This window comes from Saccopteryx leptura, chromosome 3, assembly GCF_036850995.1.
Source record: "Saccopteryx leptura isolate mSacLep1 chromosome 3, mSacLep1_pri_phased_curated, whole genome shotgun sequence".
Lineage (NCBI taxonomy): Eukaryota > Metazoa > Chordata > Mammalia > Chiroptera > Emballonuridae > Saccopteryx > Saccopteryx leptura.
Window position 1 is genome coordinate 181,478,436 of NC_089505.1, and position 15,868 is coordinate 181,494,303.

Consider the following 15,868-nt stretch of genomic DNA (forward strand, 5'->3'; position numbering starts at 1 on the left):
GGGGCCGACTTCCTGTGATGTGCTCTTCCCAGACTTTCCTGTGCACTCAGTGCTCTTGGGATCTTGTTAAAATATGGATCCTGATTTGACAGGTCTGGGTGGAGCCTGGGAGTCTGCATTTCTAACCAGCTCCCCAGGGACCTTAATGCTTCAGGTCCTCGACCCATACTTTGGGTAGCAAGAAGTTAGATTATATTTCATTTTCATGATTCCCGGGGCTGGCTCTAAGCTTTGAAATTTTCACTATTCACTTCTAGGCATGATACATAAGGTGAAAAGGAGAGGCCTCTCTAAAATGAGTTGGTTCTCTCATATGGTTCACGATCCTGAACTCTGGGGCAGAACTTGAACTTCAACAGAAAATTATCAGGCATATCAGCACTGAGACAGACAGAGAAGCCTATCATGAGCTTGGGAGAGAACAGCCCCCACAGTCAGCTTACAGGCCAGAGGTTCCAGAGTCAGGTCGAACGTCTCCTTCTTGAATTCCTCCTTGGAGACACCGGTGTAGAAGGTGATGTTGCCGGAGAGATAGGCTGAGATGGTGTAAGAGTTGGGGCTGTTGTTCTGGAAGGTGATGGTGAGCTTCAGGTCTTTTCCCAGCACGGCATTTTCTACTTCAAAGTTCATGTCCACATCGAACCTCGGTTTCATGACACCTTCTGTGTTGAGGGGCTTTTTAACCCCATACATCAGGGCAGTTTCGAGGGCCAGTCTCTCTTCCTTTTGACCTAGGGAAGATGCAGGGATAATGACAGGGGGAAAAAGACACAATGCATGTGAGAGAATGGGCAGTACTGAACACACCAAGCTCTGGGCACTGGGTGACGTACCAGTCACATCGCCTCTATGAGCTACACAAGTTCCTCTGAGGCATGTGTCAACATTATTTCTTTGTTATGAATTCTGCTGAATTGAGTCCCAGAGAGTCATGACCTGCCTAAGTTGCTGAGTTAAGTGGCACCCCCAGGGCCTGCCTGAAAGGAGGTGGCTACGGGGCCTTTGCTAACAGTTGTTTCTCCAGTGCTACTATTTCAGGGTTCAGAGGGTACAGCAGGTAATAGCTAACTTGCCTCAAACTGTGGTATCAGTATCAGTTTGCTTCCCTCCACAAATCCTACCCATGTTGCTAGAATTGGAGATCTCTAAGCAAAGGCAATAATCACATCTGGCTGTTCTATATTCTGCACTATGAATTTTTGCCTATTCATAGATCTCCCCAACAAGACCTGTTTTCCTCATCTCTCTTTCCACTTGAGCCGGTTCCATGTTCTCCTGGTAAGCTGGACCTGGGCAGCTCTCATGCTGCCCTGCACTCCTTCCTCTGATGACTCCCTGCAGAGTGCAGTCATCACTATTTCCCAAACTGGACTGCACCACACACTCTCATCTAGCAAACTGGTCACAAGCCTTCTCTGCAAAAGGCTTGAAGGCCAAGCTCCCACATGGGGCACTGGGTTCTCCAGTGCCTCCTGGATGCTCACAACATTCAACAGCCTATGAAAAGTTCTGAGACGGAGCCCTGAAGTGAGGAGACTTGCTTAACAAGATTTCCGCAGCTTATCTGACACTGAACACATTTTTTTTTAGGAAGTCCTATTGGCATGGTGGTGGTATTTGAGACCTGTATGCTGTTTTTAGGAATGTCTTATGTAGGGTTTCCAAAGTGGTGGTAATGGAGATGAAGGCAGGGAGAGGAAGAAAAGGGATGAGCTCTGGAAGAAGGAAAAAAACCTGGCTTTTTTACATATGAGAAAGTGAGAAGTTCAGGTTCAAGTTCGTCCTGAGAGCTTGCTCCTTCTGGCTCCAAGCTGGGCTAACATTTCTTACAGAGCATGGAACAGGGATTGAAGAGATACTAAGAAATAGTCACTATTCTCTTTACCATACCAATACTTTTAGGCATATCTTAGTGCATTGTGGAAAATAGAAAGGCAAATATTTTGGCTTCTAAAAAGTAGTCATGGGAATGACTAGCTAAAAAACCCAAACAAACAAAGCCCACAAACACTTTAAAGTAAAAATGCTGGCTTTTATAATTACATCCATTTTAAGATATCTTGCACTTTACTTGGTTTATAATAAAAAGCAACAGAGATGAAGAGGTCAATTAATTATCATTGATAGATAACTATGTAATGGGTATTGTAGCAAGTACGTATTGTACGTTATTTTATTTAATTCTCAGAACAACTAGACAAGGCAGGCATGGTTATTACTATCAGTTTCCTGGTTTATAAAACAAAGGACCTGACATCATAGGGTTGTTAGATGGATCAGAGTTGGTACATGCAAAAGAATTGGCAGCTGCTAGTACCTTGCAAAGACAGAGTACTTTGCCAGCAAGTGTTGCAAACGATTGAAAATGTGTATTTGTGTATGCATGTGTATTAACAATTTCTCTGATTGTCAAGAGTGCCAGTATGTGCCAGAAACAATTTGTCTAGGATGAGCATTGGCTAGAACACACATTTACAGATCAATGGGGGAGTGGGAGGGGGACAGTAATAAAGGGAAGGAGAGGCGATGACCAGAAAAGTGCAGTGAAATATTTGAGTAGAATGCATCTGGCAAATAGCCCTGTGAATAAGAGAGCACTAATGGCTATCACTCTGGATGGATACCAAGTATATGCAGTTAGGCAAATGTGGGTGGGTGAACACCAGCAGCAGAAGCAGGGTCAGAGGTGCCTACCCCGGATGGTGGTGGGGAAGCCTGAGCTGGCTGGGATGGGGGAAGGGTCAGGGAAGGCTTGTGGAGCTATATGAGACTCTATAGACTAGCTTGTCATAGACAGAGGAACTCCTAGCTTCCTCCTGGGGACCAGCCTGCCCTGTGAGCAGGCAGTGCCCAGCAGAGGCTGGCAGGGGTTGTCACAGGAAGCACAGGCCCCGACAGGTGGCAGGGCAGAGGGGCGGCAGCGTTTCCCGGAGCTGGACAGCATGCCCATCGCTCTGCCGCTTTGTGTTCTGGAAACTTCTAAAGCCAGATTGCGTTTTCTGAGATTCCTCTGTGGCCTCCAGGAGCAAGGTCAAAGACATCTTTCTGTGAACTGAGATGCAAAGAGCATGCCCCTTTGACAAAGCCTCTTGTCATTGTTCGGGTCTTAGCTGAAATGTCACCTTCTCAAAGTGCCCTTCCTTCCATTACTCTGTGGAATGTGTCCCCAAACCCAGTCCTCTCATCTCTCACTAACATACCCCTGGTTTTATCTCCTTTTGCATGTACTTGTCACTACATGATGTTATTTCCTGTTACAATGCAAGCTCCCTGTCCTCAGGACACAGGATCCAGTGTGGCACAGAGGATCTGAAGGATCAACATTGGAGAAACCTTTTGCTCTTCCTCTCCTCTCCTCTCCTCTCCTCTCCTCTCCTCTCCTCTCCTCTCCTCTCCTCTTCTTTTCCCCTTCCTTCCTTCCTTCCTTCCTTCCTTCCTTCCTTCCTTCCTTCCTTCCTTCCTTCCTTCCTTCCTTCTCTCTCTCTCTCTCTCTCTCTCTCTTTCTTTCTTTCTTTCTTTCTTTCTTTCTTTCTTTCTTTCTTTCTTTCTTTCTTTCTTTCTTTCTTTCTTTCTTTCTTTCTTTTTTTCCAGAGACAGAGTCAGAGAGAAGGGCAGATAGGGACAGACAGATGGGAAAGGAGAGAGATGAGAAGCATCAATTCTTTGTTGTGGCATCTTGTTATTCGTTGATTGCTTGTTCATTGATTGCTTTCTCATCTGTGCCTTGATGGGGGGGGGGGTGGACGACGACAGCAGAATGAGTGGCTCTATCCAGAGACCTTGGGCTTTGAGCCAGCAGCCCTTGGGCTCAAGCCAGCGACCATAGGATCATGTCTATGATCCCATGCTCAAGCCAGTGACCCGATGCTCAAGCTGGATGAACCCATGCTCAAGCCAGTGACTTTGGGGTTTCCAACCTGGGTCCTCAGTGTACCAGTCTAACGCTCTATCCACTGCACCACCACCTACCTGGTCAGGCTAGTCCTTTGATTTTATCAGTCACAAACTTTCATCTTTATAACAGATACTAAGTATTCCAGTTTAGGATATTTGATGTTCAATTAAGTTCACCTGTAAACGTGCCACCTGGGTTACCACTCATTTGATCATTTCATACTAGTTGAGTCCCTACAATGTCCAGGTACTGTGCTCAGGTGGGAGAGAGGCACAGCCCTTCCTTTAGGGGTCCAAGGGACCAGTGAAGAGGGGTCACCATAGATGTGTCTATCACAGATGCTGGGGCAGATGTTTCTGTGATGTAGGAAACGTGAAAGAAGCTCAACATCACTGGGGTTTTTCCTCCCCAATGAGAACCAGGGCCTGGAGGCAGGTGGGAGTCTGGTGTGTTGGAGGAACTGTCAGCAGCTCACTGGCTGCGGAGTGTGATGCCTGTGGGCATGGTTAGGAGGGGCAGGGAGGGGCCTAAAAGGCCAATAGCAGAGGCTGGGCAGAGCTCTGACTGCAACGCCCTGGAGATGACCAAAGACAGTGAGGGCTTTCAAGTAGTATGGCACCAGGCTCAGTCATGTCACTTTGGCAGCAATTCAGGGTTCAGAACGATGGAAAGAGGATCAGGAGGAAGGTGGAACCGGAAAGGGAAGCTATAGCAGGTATCCAGGAGAAAAACCATTACAGCCCAAGCTGATAGCAGGAATCATACAATTACTAGCAGCAGTGGAAACTGACTTTTATTGGACTCTTTCTAGGGATCAGGCACTATGCAGACGGCTTTCCATACACGATACCATTCAATTCTCAGAGAGTGGTCATGGAGACACGAGAGGATGAATTTGAGCTGTTTCCAAGGGGACATTTAGAATATCTGCTGCTTGACTGATTCTCCAGGTGCTAAATTTGGGTAGATGATGGTTCTCTTCACTGGGGAAGGGAGTGTAGGAGAAATAGACCTAGGATGCGAGAGAGGGTGGGAGAATTAACATTTGGAAGGTTCAGTTTCAGGTTTTTGTGGGACATTTATGTAAATGTGAGCTGAAAAGTGAAGTCTAAATTGGAGTCAGCAACTTGGGAGTGATCAGTATATATGTGAACATAACACCAACTGCATAGAAAGAACATGAAAGAGGTGAGAATGAAACCCAAGATGGAAGCCTAGAATAAAGCAACATTCAGAAGGCGTAAGGAAAAGGGAGCTTAGTGTGTGGAGGGAGATACAAAAAAGAACTAAGCAGGTTGGGATGGAACCAAGAGACATCTGTGCCATGGAAACAGAGAAAACAGAAAATTTCAAGACCTGCGAGTGAGCAATAGCATCAAAGGGTATAGGAGGGTCAGGCAAGCTGAGGTCTGCAAAACGTTTATCCTACATGTCATCCAGGTGGCTTTGGCAACCTTGAGAAGATAGTCAAGAATATGCTGGTAGCAGAACTCGGGATATGATAGGTGAGGAGTAGAAGGAAAAGGACATGACTGGGGGCCAGATGCAGGCAGCTCTCCCAGGACTCCTGGCTGGGAGGCAAGGGGGAAGAGAGTAAGGGCATGTTGGTGGGTGATACAGTATTGAAAAAGAGTTTTGTAAACTTTTTAAAGACAGGTGGCACTTGAGCCTGCCAAAATTCTGATAGAAAGGAGAGATATAAACACAAGTGACAGAAGGAATCATTGATGGAGCAATGAGGAAATGGAACCCAGACACCATTATAAAGAAGATATATTGCCACAGAAGAAGTTTTTAGGATTCTGGTTTTCAAAGTTTTATAGTATGAAGGTATTAATGTTAAACTTTAGTTAGTTGGCACGAAAATGATCTATCCACAACTGAGTTAATTAAAATAGTAAATTCCTAAATCTGGGAGTAATTTCTTTTTATGTTTTTTACTCATCACCAAATTTTAATGGCCTCGCTCAGAATTTGTGGATAGAGATGTCACATGAGAGATTAAATAAAGAGAATCAGTGTGGCAAACGCACAGCCATGATACTGACAACTGCTTCCCAGATACTGATGGCGGACATAGCAGTCACTCTCTTTCCCGCTGTATTTGACAGCAGTCTCAGCATCCTTCTATAAATAGTATTCCACTCGGTCATTCCCAAAGCTAGAATTTAAAATGTATATGCCACCCATTATTAAGAGGCTAATTATTCATCAGCCTGGGATCAAATTCTAACCCAGGAACAGGATGGGTGCCTCTTACAACTATATATGTGAATTTAGGGGCTCCTCTACTTGGACCAGATCCCCACTGGGTCCAGCTATCGGAGTCTTATCTTCTTGCCAAACTCTGGAGGCTTGGACAGAAAATGCCTTCCACCCTCAGAATTGGCACATTTTATTTGTTTTAAACTATTGTTCACCCCTTGCCAAGCCCCTGACTCCCTATTTTGTAGACTGCCTTTGGGTCCTTCTTTTCTTGACATCTCATCCTGGTTCGCACTTCACTGCCATCTCTGTGGTTGACAGCTAATGGCATTCCGCTGTGTGGGTTAGACAGACAGCGGGTCACTTTGCGACGGCTCCCTGTAGGCTTACCTCTTATTCTCTTGTCTGGTCAGGACTCTTCCACACTATCAGAGTTTATCACAGTCCTTGTCCTGCTGTCTTTTCCTGGAGAACTCCTTCCCTATGCTTCACCTAGCCAGATTCCTCCAGGGTCCTTGAGTCTGGCTTGGGACTCCTTTCTCTGTGACCTAAAGCATCATTCTACCCCTTTTTTCAGGGTACCCATCCTACAACTTGGTGAGGGTTTGCTTTCTGCTGGTCTCTCCAGCTAGATGGAAAGGCAGGGCTATGCATTCCTCCATTTGTACCCAGTGTTGAAATATGGGCATGATTAACAGCAAGCTGTTGAAGGAATGAATGAATGTTGCAGCTAGTTTCTTTTTCCTTTTTATGGAGTTTTCTTTTTTCTTTCCAAACCTTTTGCTTATAACTCTATAAAAGAGGGCATTGCCTGTTTGTTTTATTTTATAATGCTTTTATTTTTTAGCACAAAAACATTTTTGGATTGTTTCTATTGCTATCTCTCCAAATATGTTATTTTCCCCTCTTTTTAGGAAAAAGCCAAAAAGATCTTTTGTATCTACAATGTGCAATGGATAATAACCAATACAAAAGAAGAATGAATCATTTTAGAAATACAGCAAAAATTCAATGTTTCTAATGACAGAAAATTTGAATTTCTAATACTATGCACAAGAATTCTCAGTTCAGCAAATTTGCTCTTTATAGTGCAAATTGCTTTTGTAAATGAGAGCACAGAAACAATCTAAAGCAGTGGTGGTCAACCTGGTCCCTACCGCCCACTAGTGGGTATTCCAGCTTTCATGGTGGGCAGTAGCGGAGCAACCAAAGTATAAATAAAAAGATAGATTTAACTATAGTAAGTTCTTTTATAAAGATTTATTCTGCCAAACTTAGCGAAAATCTGACACAAAGTACTTGGTAAGTAATTATTATTATATGCTTTAACTTGCTGTAGCTCTGCTTTATAAATTTTATAAAGTAAAGTTACTTTCCTACTTTATAAATCACCATTACTGTGGAACCGGTGGGTGGTTAGAAAATTTTACAACTAACAGAGATACAAAAGTGGGTAGTAGGTATAAAAAGGTTGACTACCCCTGGTATAAAGTATTTAAAACAAATTCTGCACTTCTTAGCACTTCCAAAATACTGACAGATATTTAGAAATATGCTAACTACTCATCATTTTTATCTATTCACTAAAATAAATGCCACTTCTAAGAACTGTGGTGGTGAATCATCTATAAAATACACTCCATAACAACCCCCATCAAGAAAACTAGTCCTTCACCTCCTTCCTCTGCTGACCTTGGGCAGCTTTGTTTTCAGCCACTCAACACTCTGAGCTTAATGCTTTTATAATACCTGCAGGACCCTAAGCACGCCAGGTGTTTCACACCTCCATGCTTTGGTCATGTTCCCACTGCAGGGAAACCCTTGGCCAGCCTTCTTTAACTATGGTTTATGATTTCTCTTACCCTGCTTTACTTTTTTCTGATTCTCCTGGTTGAACTGAATATCCCCCTGTTTGTTATCAAAGCCCCCACTACATAATGATCTTATCACTTGGCTAGGAACAGAAATTGATTCCTGCTCACTAAAATGACCCCTAGCACCAAACACAATTCCAGGAATAGAGTAGGCAGTCAGTAGTGATTGAGAGGGAATTGAACTCAACAGCTCCACTGGAAACATTCTACACAAAGAAAGTTCACAAAATCACCTTATCATTATTTCATAATTGAAATGGGTCTTCAACTTAATTGGTCTGAGTTAGTGAGATTGCACTGTTTTATTAATATTCTATGATCTACCTCAAGGGATTTCCATGATAATTCAGTGGAACAATGTATAAAAGAATAGTGTATAAAATACTAATCAGATGTGAATAGTTATTTAAATTCTAGTATTGAACTAAAATTACATTAGTTGTACACTGTTTTCTTATAGAATTATTTAAATTTTTTTGTTCTTTCATATATTCTATGCATTGTTAAAGTAGATATGACTTAAAATCAAATCATTTCTACAAGACATGAGGAGAGGAATTCTGCTCAAAGCAGACATACAAATGAAACCACAATGAAAAATTGTAGGTGTGATGTGTCTTTCACTCATGAGAGTTCATACTTCTGCTCTGACTACCATGTGCTGTAAATGCCAATGCTTTCTCTGGGCCATACCTTATAGTGACCATGGGTAAGTACAAAATGGACTTAGGCAAAGAAATTGTCATTCAGTTATAATAAATTACCTTCTTGGAATTTGTAGGTATCAGTAATATCCTTCATGCCATCTCCTCCAACTTGTTTGGTCACAATTAATTTCCCAACATGGGTGGTATCAACAGCTTCCACCACCTGAGTGCCATCTTTTTTAGCTGTAATGTAAATAAGATCACTGTTGACCTAAAAACAGGAAAAGAGAAAATTAGCCATCATCAAACATCTTTGTTACCAATGTGCAGTCATCTAAAATCCCTTTAGCTGACATGTTTCTTCAACAACATTGAATTCATAGGGCTAAACTCATTTTAAAACTATTCTGAAGGGGAACCTAGTCTAGATTAATTATCAGGTGTTTTAAATTAAGAATTTTTAGGGCTAGAACTATCAGTTGTTTAACATCAATCATCTCTTTCCTCCCTTTTTTCTTGCTGGTAAATTCTACCTCCTAAGAGAGAGCTAGAAGCACCATGTCTATTGCTTACTTTCCCAGACTTCTTTTAAGCTAGCAGAGGCTGTGTGACCCACCAATAGAAAAAAGAGAATGTCTGTTGGGTGGCTTCTGGGAAAGACTTTTCTTTTTTTTTTTTTTATAAAAGGAGAAAAGTACTTGGGAGAGTTTGTCCTTCCCTTCATGTTTTTGTGTGAAGTGCAGTGATGTTTGGAGCTACTTTAGCCATCTTGAGTTAGTGAAGAGCAACATTGCCAACAATAGTGGAGTAGAAAGATGGTAAGCATTTGAGGTCTTCACAATGCTGGCAAATGGCTAAGCCCACCTTGAGACTACCTACTTCAGAACCTCTTGTATGGATTAACGTGCCATTGTCACTTCCGACTAAAGATTTTGGAGATGATGATATATGTAGTATATCTTGTTTGTGGTGATGGGATCACAGATGCATACAATAACTGTGTGCAATTTAAAATGATAAATTATACCCTTAATAAAAACTAAATATAATTAAAGCAAAAAAGAAATAGAAGAAAGGCTATGCTAAGCTGAGGGATGAGTCCTTGCAAATGTTCTGAAGAACGTATTTGGGAGACACACTGGGTTAGCTGTAGGACATTTGGATTCTGATCTCGCATGTGTACTTCCAAAAAGTTACCTTAGCCTCTCTGATCTTCAGTTTCTGCTTCTATAAAAAGAACATAATTATACTTGCTTTGCCAATTTTACCGCAACATTTTAGGACTGAGATAGGCTCTAGGTGAGGATGACTTGTAAATTTCAAAACTAAATAAAAATCTAATGGGGAAACTTGATAATAGATTCCCAACTTTTAAGTTGAAATTAAAGTGGTTTAAGGTCTCTTCTTTCTCACAAAATGTTTTGAATTTACATAAAATCTAATTCTAGTAGGGAAAAAGTAAGTGGCCAACATTTAATAAATACCCACACAGTTTCAGGGATATTTTAAAATTATTTAATTTCAACCTCAGAAGAACTCTGTGAGGTAGGCATTATTGTCTCCATTTTACAGATGAGGCCACCAAGGCTCAGAAGGTCAGCAAAATGTTTGTGAACACAGGCCGACCAGGTTGTGCACAAACCCAGAATGGCTCGGTACCAGTTCCCTGGCTCATCTTGAACTGGCCCACAGAACATTTCTTGACTTTCACAGCCCATGGTGTACCCTGCAGGACTGAGAGTGCTGCCATGCTTGGTGAAATGATCCACACTTGGGCCTCAGATTTCTGAGGGGAGATAAGTGACGACCCTGCCCCTCAGCAGAGTCACTAGGGCTTTGTGACACTAGCTGTATGATGTGAGAGACTGAGGTGGAAAATCAGGAGTCAGGACAGGAGATGACAGACACCTAAAAAATACTTGTCATTTTGAAGGGAAACAAAGACAGTGAAGTAACATTTAAAAGAGTTTACTGAGAATTTTGCCTTTTATTCTGGAGCAAGCCATGCAAGCACAAACAGCTCCCTCCTCCACTTTCAAATTATAGCAACAATAATGATAAATATCCTCTTAATAATAGCTCTTACGACAGTTTACGGTGGTCCAGGAGACAAGAATCTGAATGGCTTGATCCTTGTCTCCCCTTGAGCACAGCTTAGGAAATTTATGTGGGCAAAAATCTCAGCCCAGCCCAACAGCATTGTCTTTGTGAAGAAAGCAGAGAAGAAACGCAAAAGAAATGGCTTTTGCATATGCCTGTTGCGGGTGAGGCAAAGAATAGAATTGAAAGTGTTCTATTCAATCAACATGACACCAGCAAGCTTTCTTTTTAGCTTTGGCCACCAGCATAGTGGTTCTTAATCCAATTTTCACATTAGAGTCACTGGGGGTCTTAAAAAAGCAATAGTGATAAGCCCCCACCCAAGACCAACTGCATATCATAAGTGCAGGGGATGCTGGAAGAAATATTGAACCCAGGCTGTGTAATTTTGGGCTAATTACTGAATGTCTCTGGTTTAATAACACTATCCTTGCAGGACTGGTAGGTAGATCAGTACTACTCATGAAAACCCTAGTTTAAGGCCGATTTCTTTGGAATGGAGTCTTACTGATCACCTAGTCCTACCCTTACATTTGAAGGGACTGCAGTCATGCAGAGCCTGCACATCCCAACACCATATCTGGTGCTATGTTCACCATACCAGACCGCTGCCTCTTGGTCACACACAGGTACTTCCTACACAGCCACTGCTGAGGTGCAGGTCCCCAGGGGCTCAGCAAAGGGGTTCTGGGCTCAGAGGGTAGAGGGTCTTCTCTGAAAGCTTTTGCTTGTGCCTGTGGAATGGAAACATTTGTTCACTGCTGCCAGAAGCTCCACTCTTCACCACTAAAATGGAGACTCTCTTCAGAACCCAGGATAGAGTTTTCTTTGTGCATTTGTTTCCAAGCTGAGATAACTCCAGGGCACATAAGTTGAGTTGCAGAGAAAGTGGTGGTCCTCTGAGAACATGCCAAAGCAGTGGATACCTGTCTGGTCCACAAGCCTTCCTGGCCCGACTGCCGTAGGCCCACTTCATGCTCCTAATTCCTTCAGCTGTAGCTGGCCATGCTGCCAGGCCTTCTGTGTCTCATCTCCTGCTCACGCTTTAGGGTGTCATCTGGCCCCCCTCTCTCTGACATACTGTTCTTAGCAGTGTTCTCAGCATTCATTTCTGTTTACTTGTTTGATTTATTCATTCATCAAGAATTTATTCATGACTACTATGTGCCAGAACTTGCTTTCAGTAGGGAAAAGTGAGGGAGAGAAATAATCCACACTAAGGCAGGGTAGAAGGATAAAAGCAACAGAGCAGACTCTGAAATTTCAAGGGGTGTGTGGGGTGAGTGAAGGCCTCTCTGAGGAGGGGACCTGATGGAGACTGGGATAGGGTGAGGGAACAGAACATACCCCTAACATACAGCGGGGACAAGCTTTCACAGCAAAAGGAACAGTATGTGCAAAGACTCCAAAATGAGAATATGCTTGGATGTTTCCAGAAGAGTAAAGTAAGGTCAGTGCAGCTGGAGGGAAATGAGCAAGTGATGGGGTGAAAGGGAATCCAGGGGCCAGATCACATCAAATTTGGTAACAATTTATGTTCAACTTTATTTTAAGGGTGGTGGGAATGTTAGATGGTTGGATGCAGGGTAGTGACAAGTTTCTATTTACATTTTTAAAAGATAACTCGGGCTAATTTGTGGAGACCAGATAAGATGGGGACATGAATTAGCAGGCAATACCACAGGGCTCAGTGCTGGACAGAGCTCAGAGCGGAATGATGACCATCACAGACACGACTGATGACTGACAGCTTTTGAAGGCATTTCTGGCAAGATGTCCGAAGAAGGTTAAGGAGAGAAGACGAAGATGATTTCCAAGTTTTATGTCATTAGAATGAATGGCTGAAATATATAGTTTAGAATAGAAGAGGCCAAAGAAACAGACTGCATCTAATAAGTGGTGGCAAAATGAACAACTCTAAGTTGAGAATGCAGCCACGCAGTTTGTGCACAGAGACCGGAGGGCCCAGAGCCAGGGAAGGTGTGACTTTCGGAACAGTGAGGTAGAAACTCAGAAGATGACTCCAGACTTTTAGGATCATTTGCTCCCTTCTCCCCTCTTTGGAAGCCCGTGGGCACCATGAGCTGGGGAGAGAAAAGGCAGGCGGCCCTCCAGAATTGAGAACCTCACCCCAGCACTGAGGGCATGAGAAGGGAGGAAGGGAGAGAAGCAAGTTTTAAGCCCTGCAAGGAATCTAGAAATGCTAAAAATTCCAAAATGAAAAAGGACAGGAAAAGGGACAAAGATAAGGTGCCTTCCATGTACAACCCCCTTGTCTAATTTGGGGTTCTGCTGTCACTAAAGAAGACCAACTTCGTGGAAAGAGCAAAAAAGGCAATAAACACGATGCTTGCTCTGGCCAGAGTGAGTAAAGCATGACCAAGAACATCAGCATGCCGGGAGATGAGAAAATGCGAACTCCCACTGCCGGGTCTGGGTGGGTGGTGAGAGGCGGGCTTACACAGCCAGGAGGTGAAAAGGGTAGCAAGGGAGGATTCAGTCTCATCCATGAGCCATAGAGTCACTCCCTGGGGGGTCCAACTTTAGGTACCCTCGAGAAAAAGATTCTTCATCCCCTTCTCAGTAGCTCAAAGAGCTCTTAAAAATGACTCAGCCCTGGAGCTCAGCCTGTGGCAGAGCAACAGACTGTTCACTGTCAGACAGGTCTGCGCGGGTGAGTGAGCAGTTACTGCCCGCAAATCCTGGTGACGTATAGAACACCCCAACAATATTTAATAATAGCAAAAGCATTTGCATTAACAGCTATTAGACAATTTGCTCTTGAAGGGAGTTTCCTTCTTCTCTCCTTTGTAGGAATAAAGTATAATAAGAATATAAAAACAGGCTTTGTGAATTTCAGAGCAGTATCCTATTAAGAGGTTCTCGTAACATCATAGACTATCAGGTGACAGCTGGGAGGTTTGGATAAATCTTAAAATCCCAAAGTGAAATTGAAGGAATAACATTCCAAATACGATATGCCTGTTCTCCCAATGCATCTAGAAACTATAATGAAAGAAATGCTGTTTGTTTTGCGTGGTTCACATTTCTGATTTTGCTGTCTAAATACCTGTGCTTGTTGTACTTCTGAAACATTTTCTAATTCTGCCTCCTCCTTCCCCCTCAGTTGCCATTTGTCCAGTGCTGTCTGGTGTGGTGTAATGTCACAGCCTTCCAGCTAGTCTCCCCACCTCAATGGCGTTCCCATCCAGTCTGTGTTCCACAAAGCTCACGTCTCTCCCTCATGGTGACACTCTCATTTACAGGAGGGAGTATCCTGAGTTCCTTCAGCTGTCATACTTTTGACATCTATGGTGAGCCTGCATAGGTAGCTTTTAATGTCCCACACACACCATTTGGATTCCTACGTCGTCCTCCCTGCCTGAAATTCTTTCCTACTCTGGCTTCTTTCTTGCTGCTTTTGCCTGAGAAACAAGCTCAGGTACTAATCCATGTAGGCAGCATTCCTATGCTCCTTCTCAGAGCTCTGGAAATGCTCGGCTCATCTCACCATGGCTATCACAAAGGGTTTGCCTTCTGTCTGAGCCCGTGTCACCCTCCCATCCTAGATATGGTCTTACAGCCTTTCTGTCCTACTTCAGTTTTTGGGTTCGTATTTCTCAGCTAATGAATCTGTATGTATAAATGAAGATCATTTATCACCTGCACAGCTTATCCAACAGTTAGTGCCATAGCAGCTCTTGTATTATTGTTATTTAACTTTTGGTTCATGTGCATATACTCTACCTCCCATCAAGATTCAAGTTTCTTAAGGACACAGGCCTCTGCATTCCATACAGCACAGTGCCTGGTGCATATTAATAATAGATTTTTACTCATCCTAGTCACAGAGTGTGGTGATTAGTAAAGCTTTTGAGGGGAGAAAAATCTCAGAACATCTAGGAAACAAAGCATTAGCTAAGAACTGCACTTGGAATCGAGAACCTGGAGGCTGTAACGATGTCTACTTAACTTGTAAACACCAAGCATACGTGTAGCACCTGGGAAATTTAGAAGTACCAACTCAGTATCTTGTTCTTTAAGGTGTTAAGAGGTTGGGGGGGCTGCACAATAGGCAGCACTTTCCCTGGCTTGTCACTCACCTCTGCGAAAACAAAGGGCGCGTCAAACTGGAAGCAAACATGACCGTGCTTAATGGCTTGGACAGAGGCGGGGCCACACCGATACATCCCTGCATCACACAGAGGAGAGGAGTGTGAGTTTGTGTCTTCAAGTTCTTCCAGATATGGGGCAGGTCATGACACAGAGGTGGCTCTGTGAGGCAAGTGTTCCTTGTGTCGGTCACTAATGCAGCACAACTGCTTTCCATGCCACAGGAGGCAGGTGACTGGTGTGTGTGGTCAGGATTGTTTTATTGGAAATGTCTCTTCAAAACAAAATATGGAGCCATGAAAACAATTCAGGGCATCACTATTCCTGTATCCTTTCTTCCACCTACAAACACATACTCAATGTGGGACCATGCTGTTTTGACTATTATGGTTGGTGTCTGGAATGCTGGAAATAGTGGTGTGTCCCCAGGGGTAGAGTTGCTGTTTGTTTTGCGTTTTGCAATAAAACCACATGTCAAGTTTAACTGGAGAATTTGGACACTAATCACATACCTTGACCAATGCCTAGTGTGTGCTGAGGAAGTCCTTGGGCCCATGGTCACATTTACAAAGTTTAAAAATTTTAACCAGCTATCTTTAGTTATTAAGAGATATACTGCTATTAATCATCTCTGAAATCTCCTCATGATGTAGGATGGGGGCAAAAGAAGATTTACAGTCATGAGTATGCAAAACACAGAGTTTATTTTACTTATTAATTATTACAACAATTTCCATATGAACAGCTGTAAACCTACTTTTACCCTACCTTACATAATCCTGAACACCACAGAATGTTGAACTTTCTTTCTTAAAACCCACTAAGATTCTCTTATAAATATGTGATGAATGTTTATGTGTGTATATACATATACACACCAATATCTCATATTAATACCTGAGGAAATGAACATAATTTCTTCAGGCCACTGCCTTTTATCATCATGTCAAATATAAATGGAAGCTTATGATGTGATTTTTATAAAAATCTGGGGAAGGTCATAGCTTCCACTCATTGCTTAGCATAGTTTGCAA

The 15,868-nt window shown here is 42.9% G+C and overlaps 1 protein-coding gene across 2 annotated transcripts in view; it reads right to left on the reverse strand.

Moving 5' to 3' along the window:
- F13A1 (coagulation factor XIII A chain) overlaps nucleotides 1–15,868 on the reverse strand; it is a 177,765-nt gene that overhangs the window by 25,898 nt on the left and 135,999 nt on the right. For both annotated transcript variants that reach the window (XM_066376973.1, XM_066376972.1), the window contains 3 exons: nucleotides 14,825–14,913; nucleotides 8,739–8,892; nucleotides 444–731 (listed from right to left, as the gene is read on the reverse strand). In XM_066376973.1, coding sequence (XP_066233070.1) covers nucleotides 444–731; nucleotides 8,739–8,892; nucleotides 14,825–14,913 — 531 coding nt within the window. The remainder of the gene's footprint in view (nucleotides 1–443; nucleotides 732–8,738; nucleotides 8,893–14,824; nucleotides 14,914–15,868) is intronic.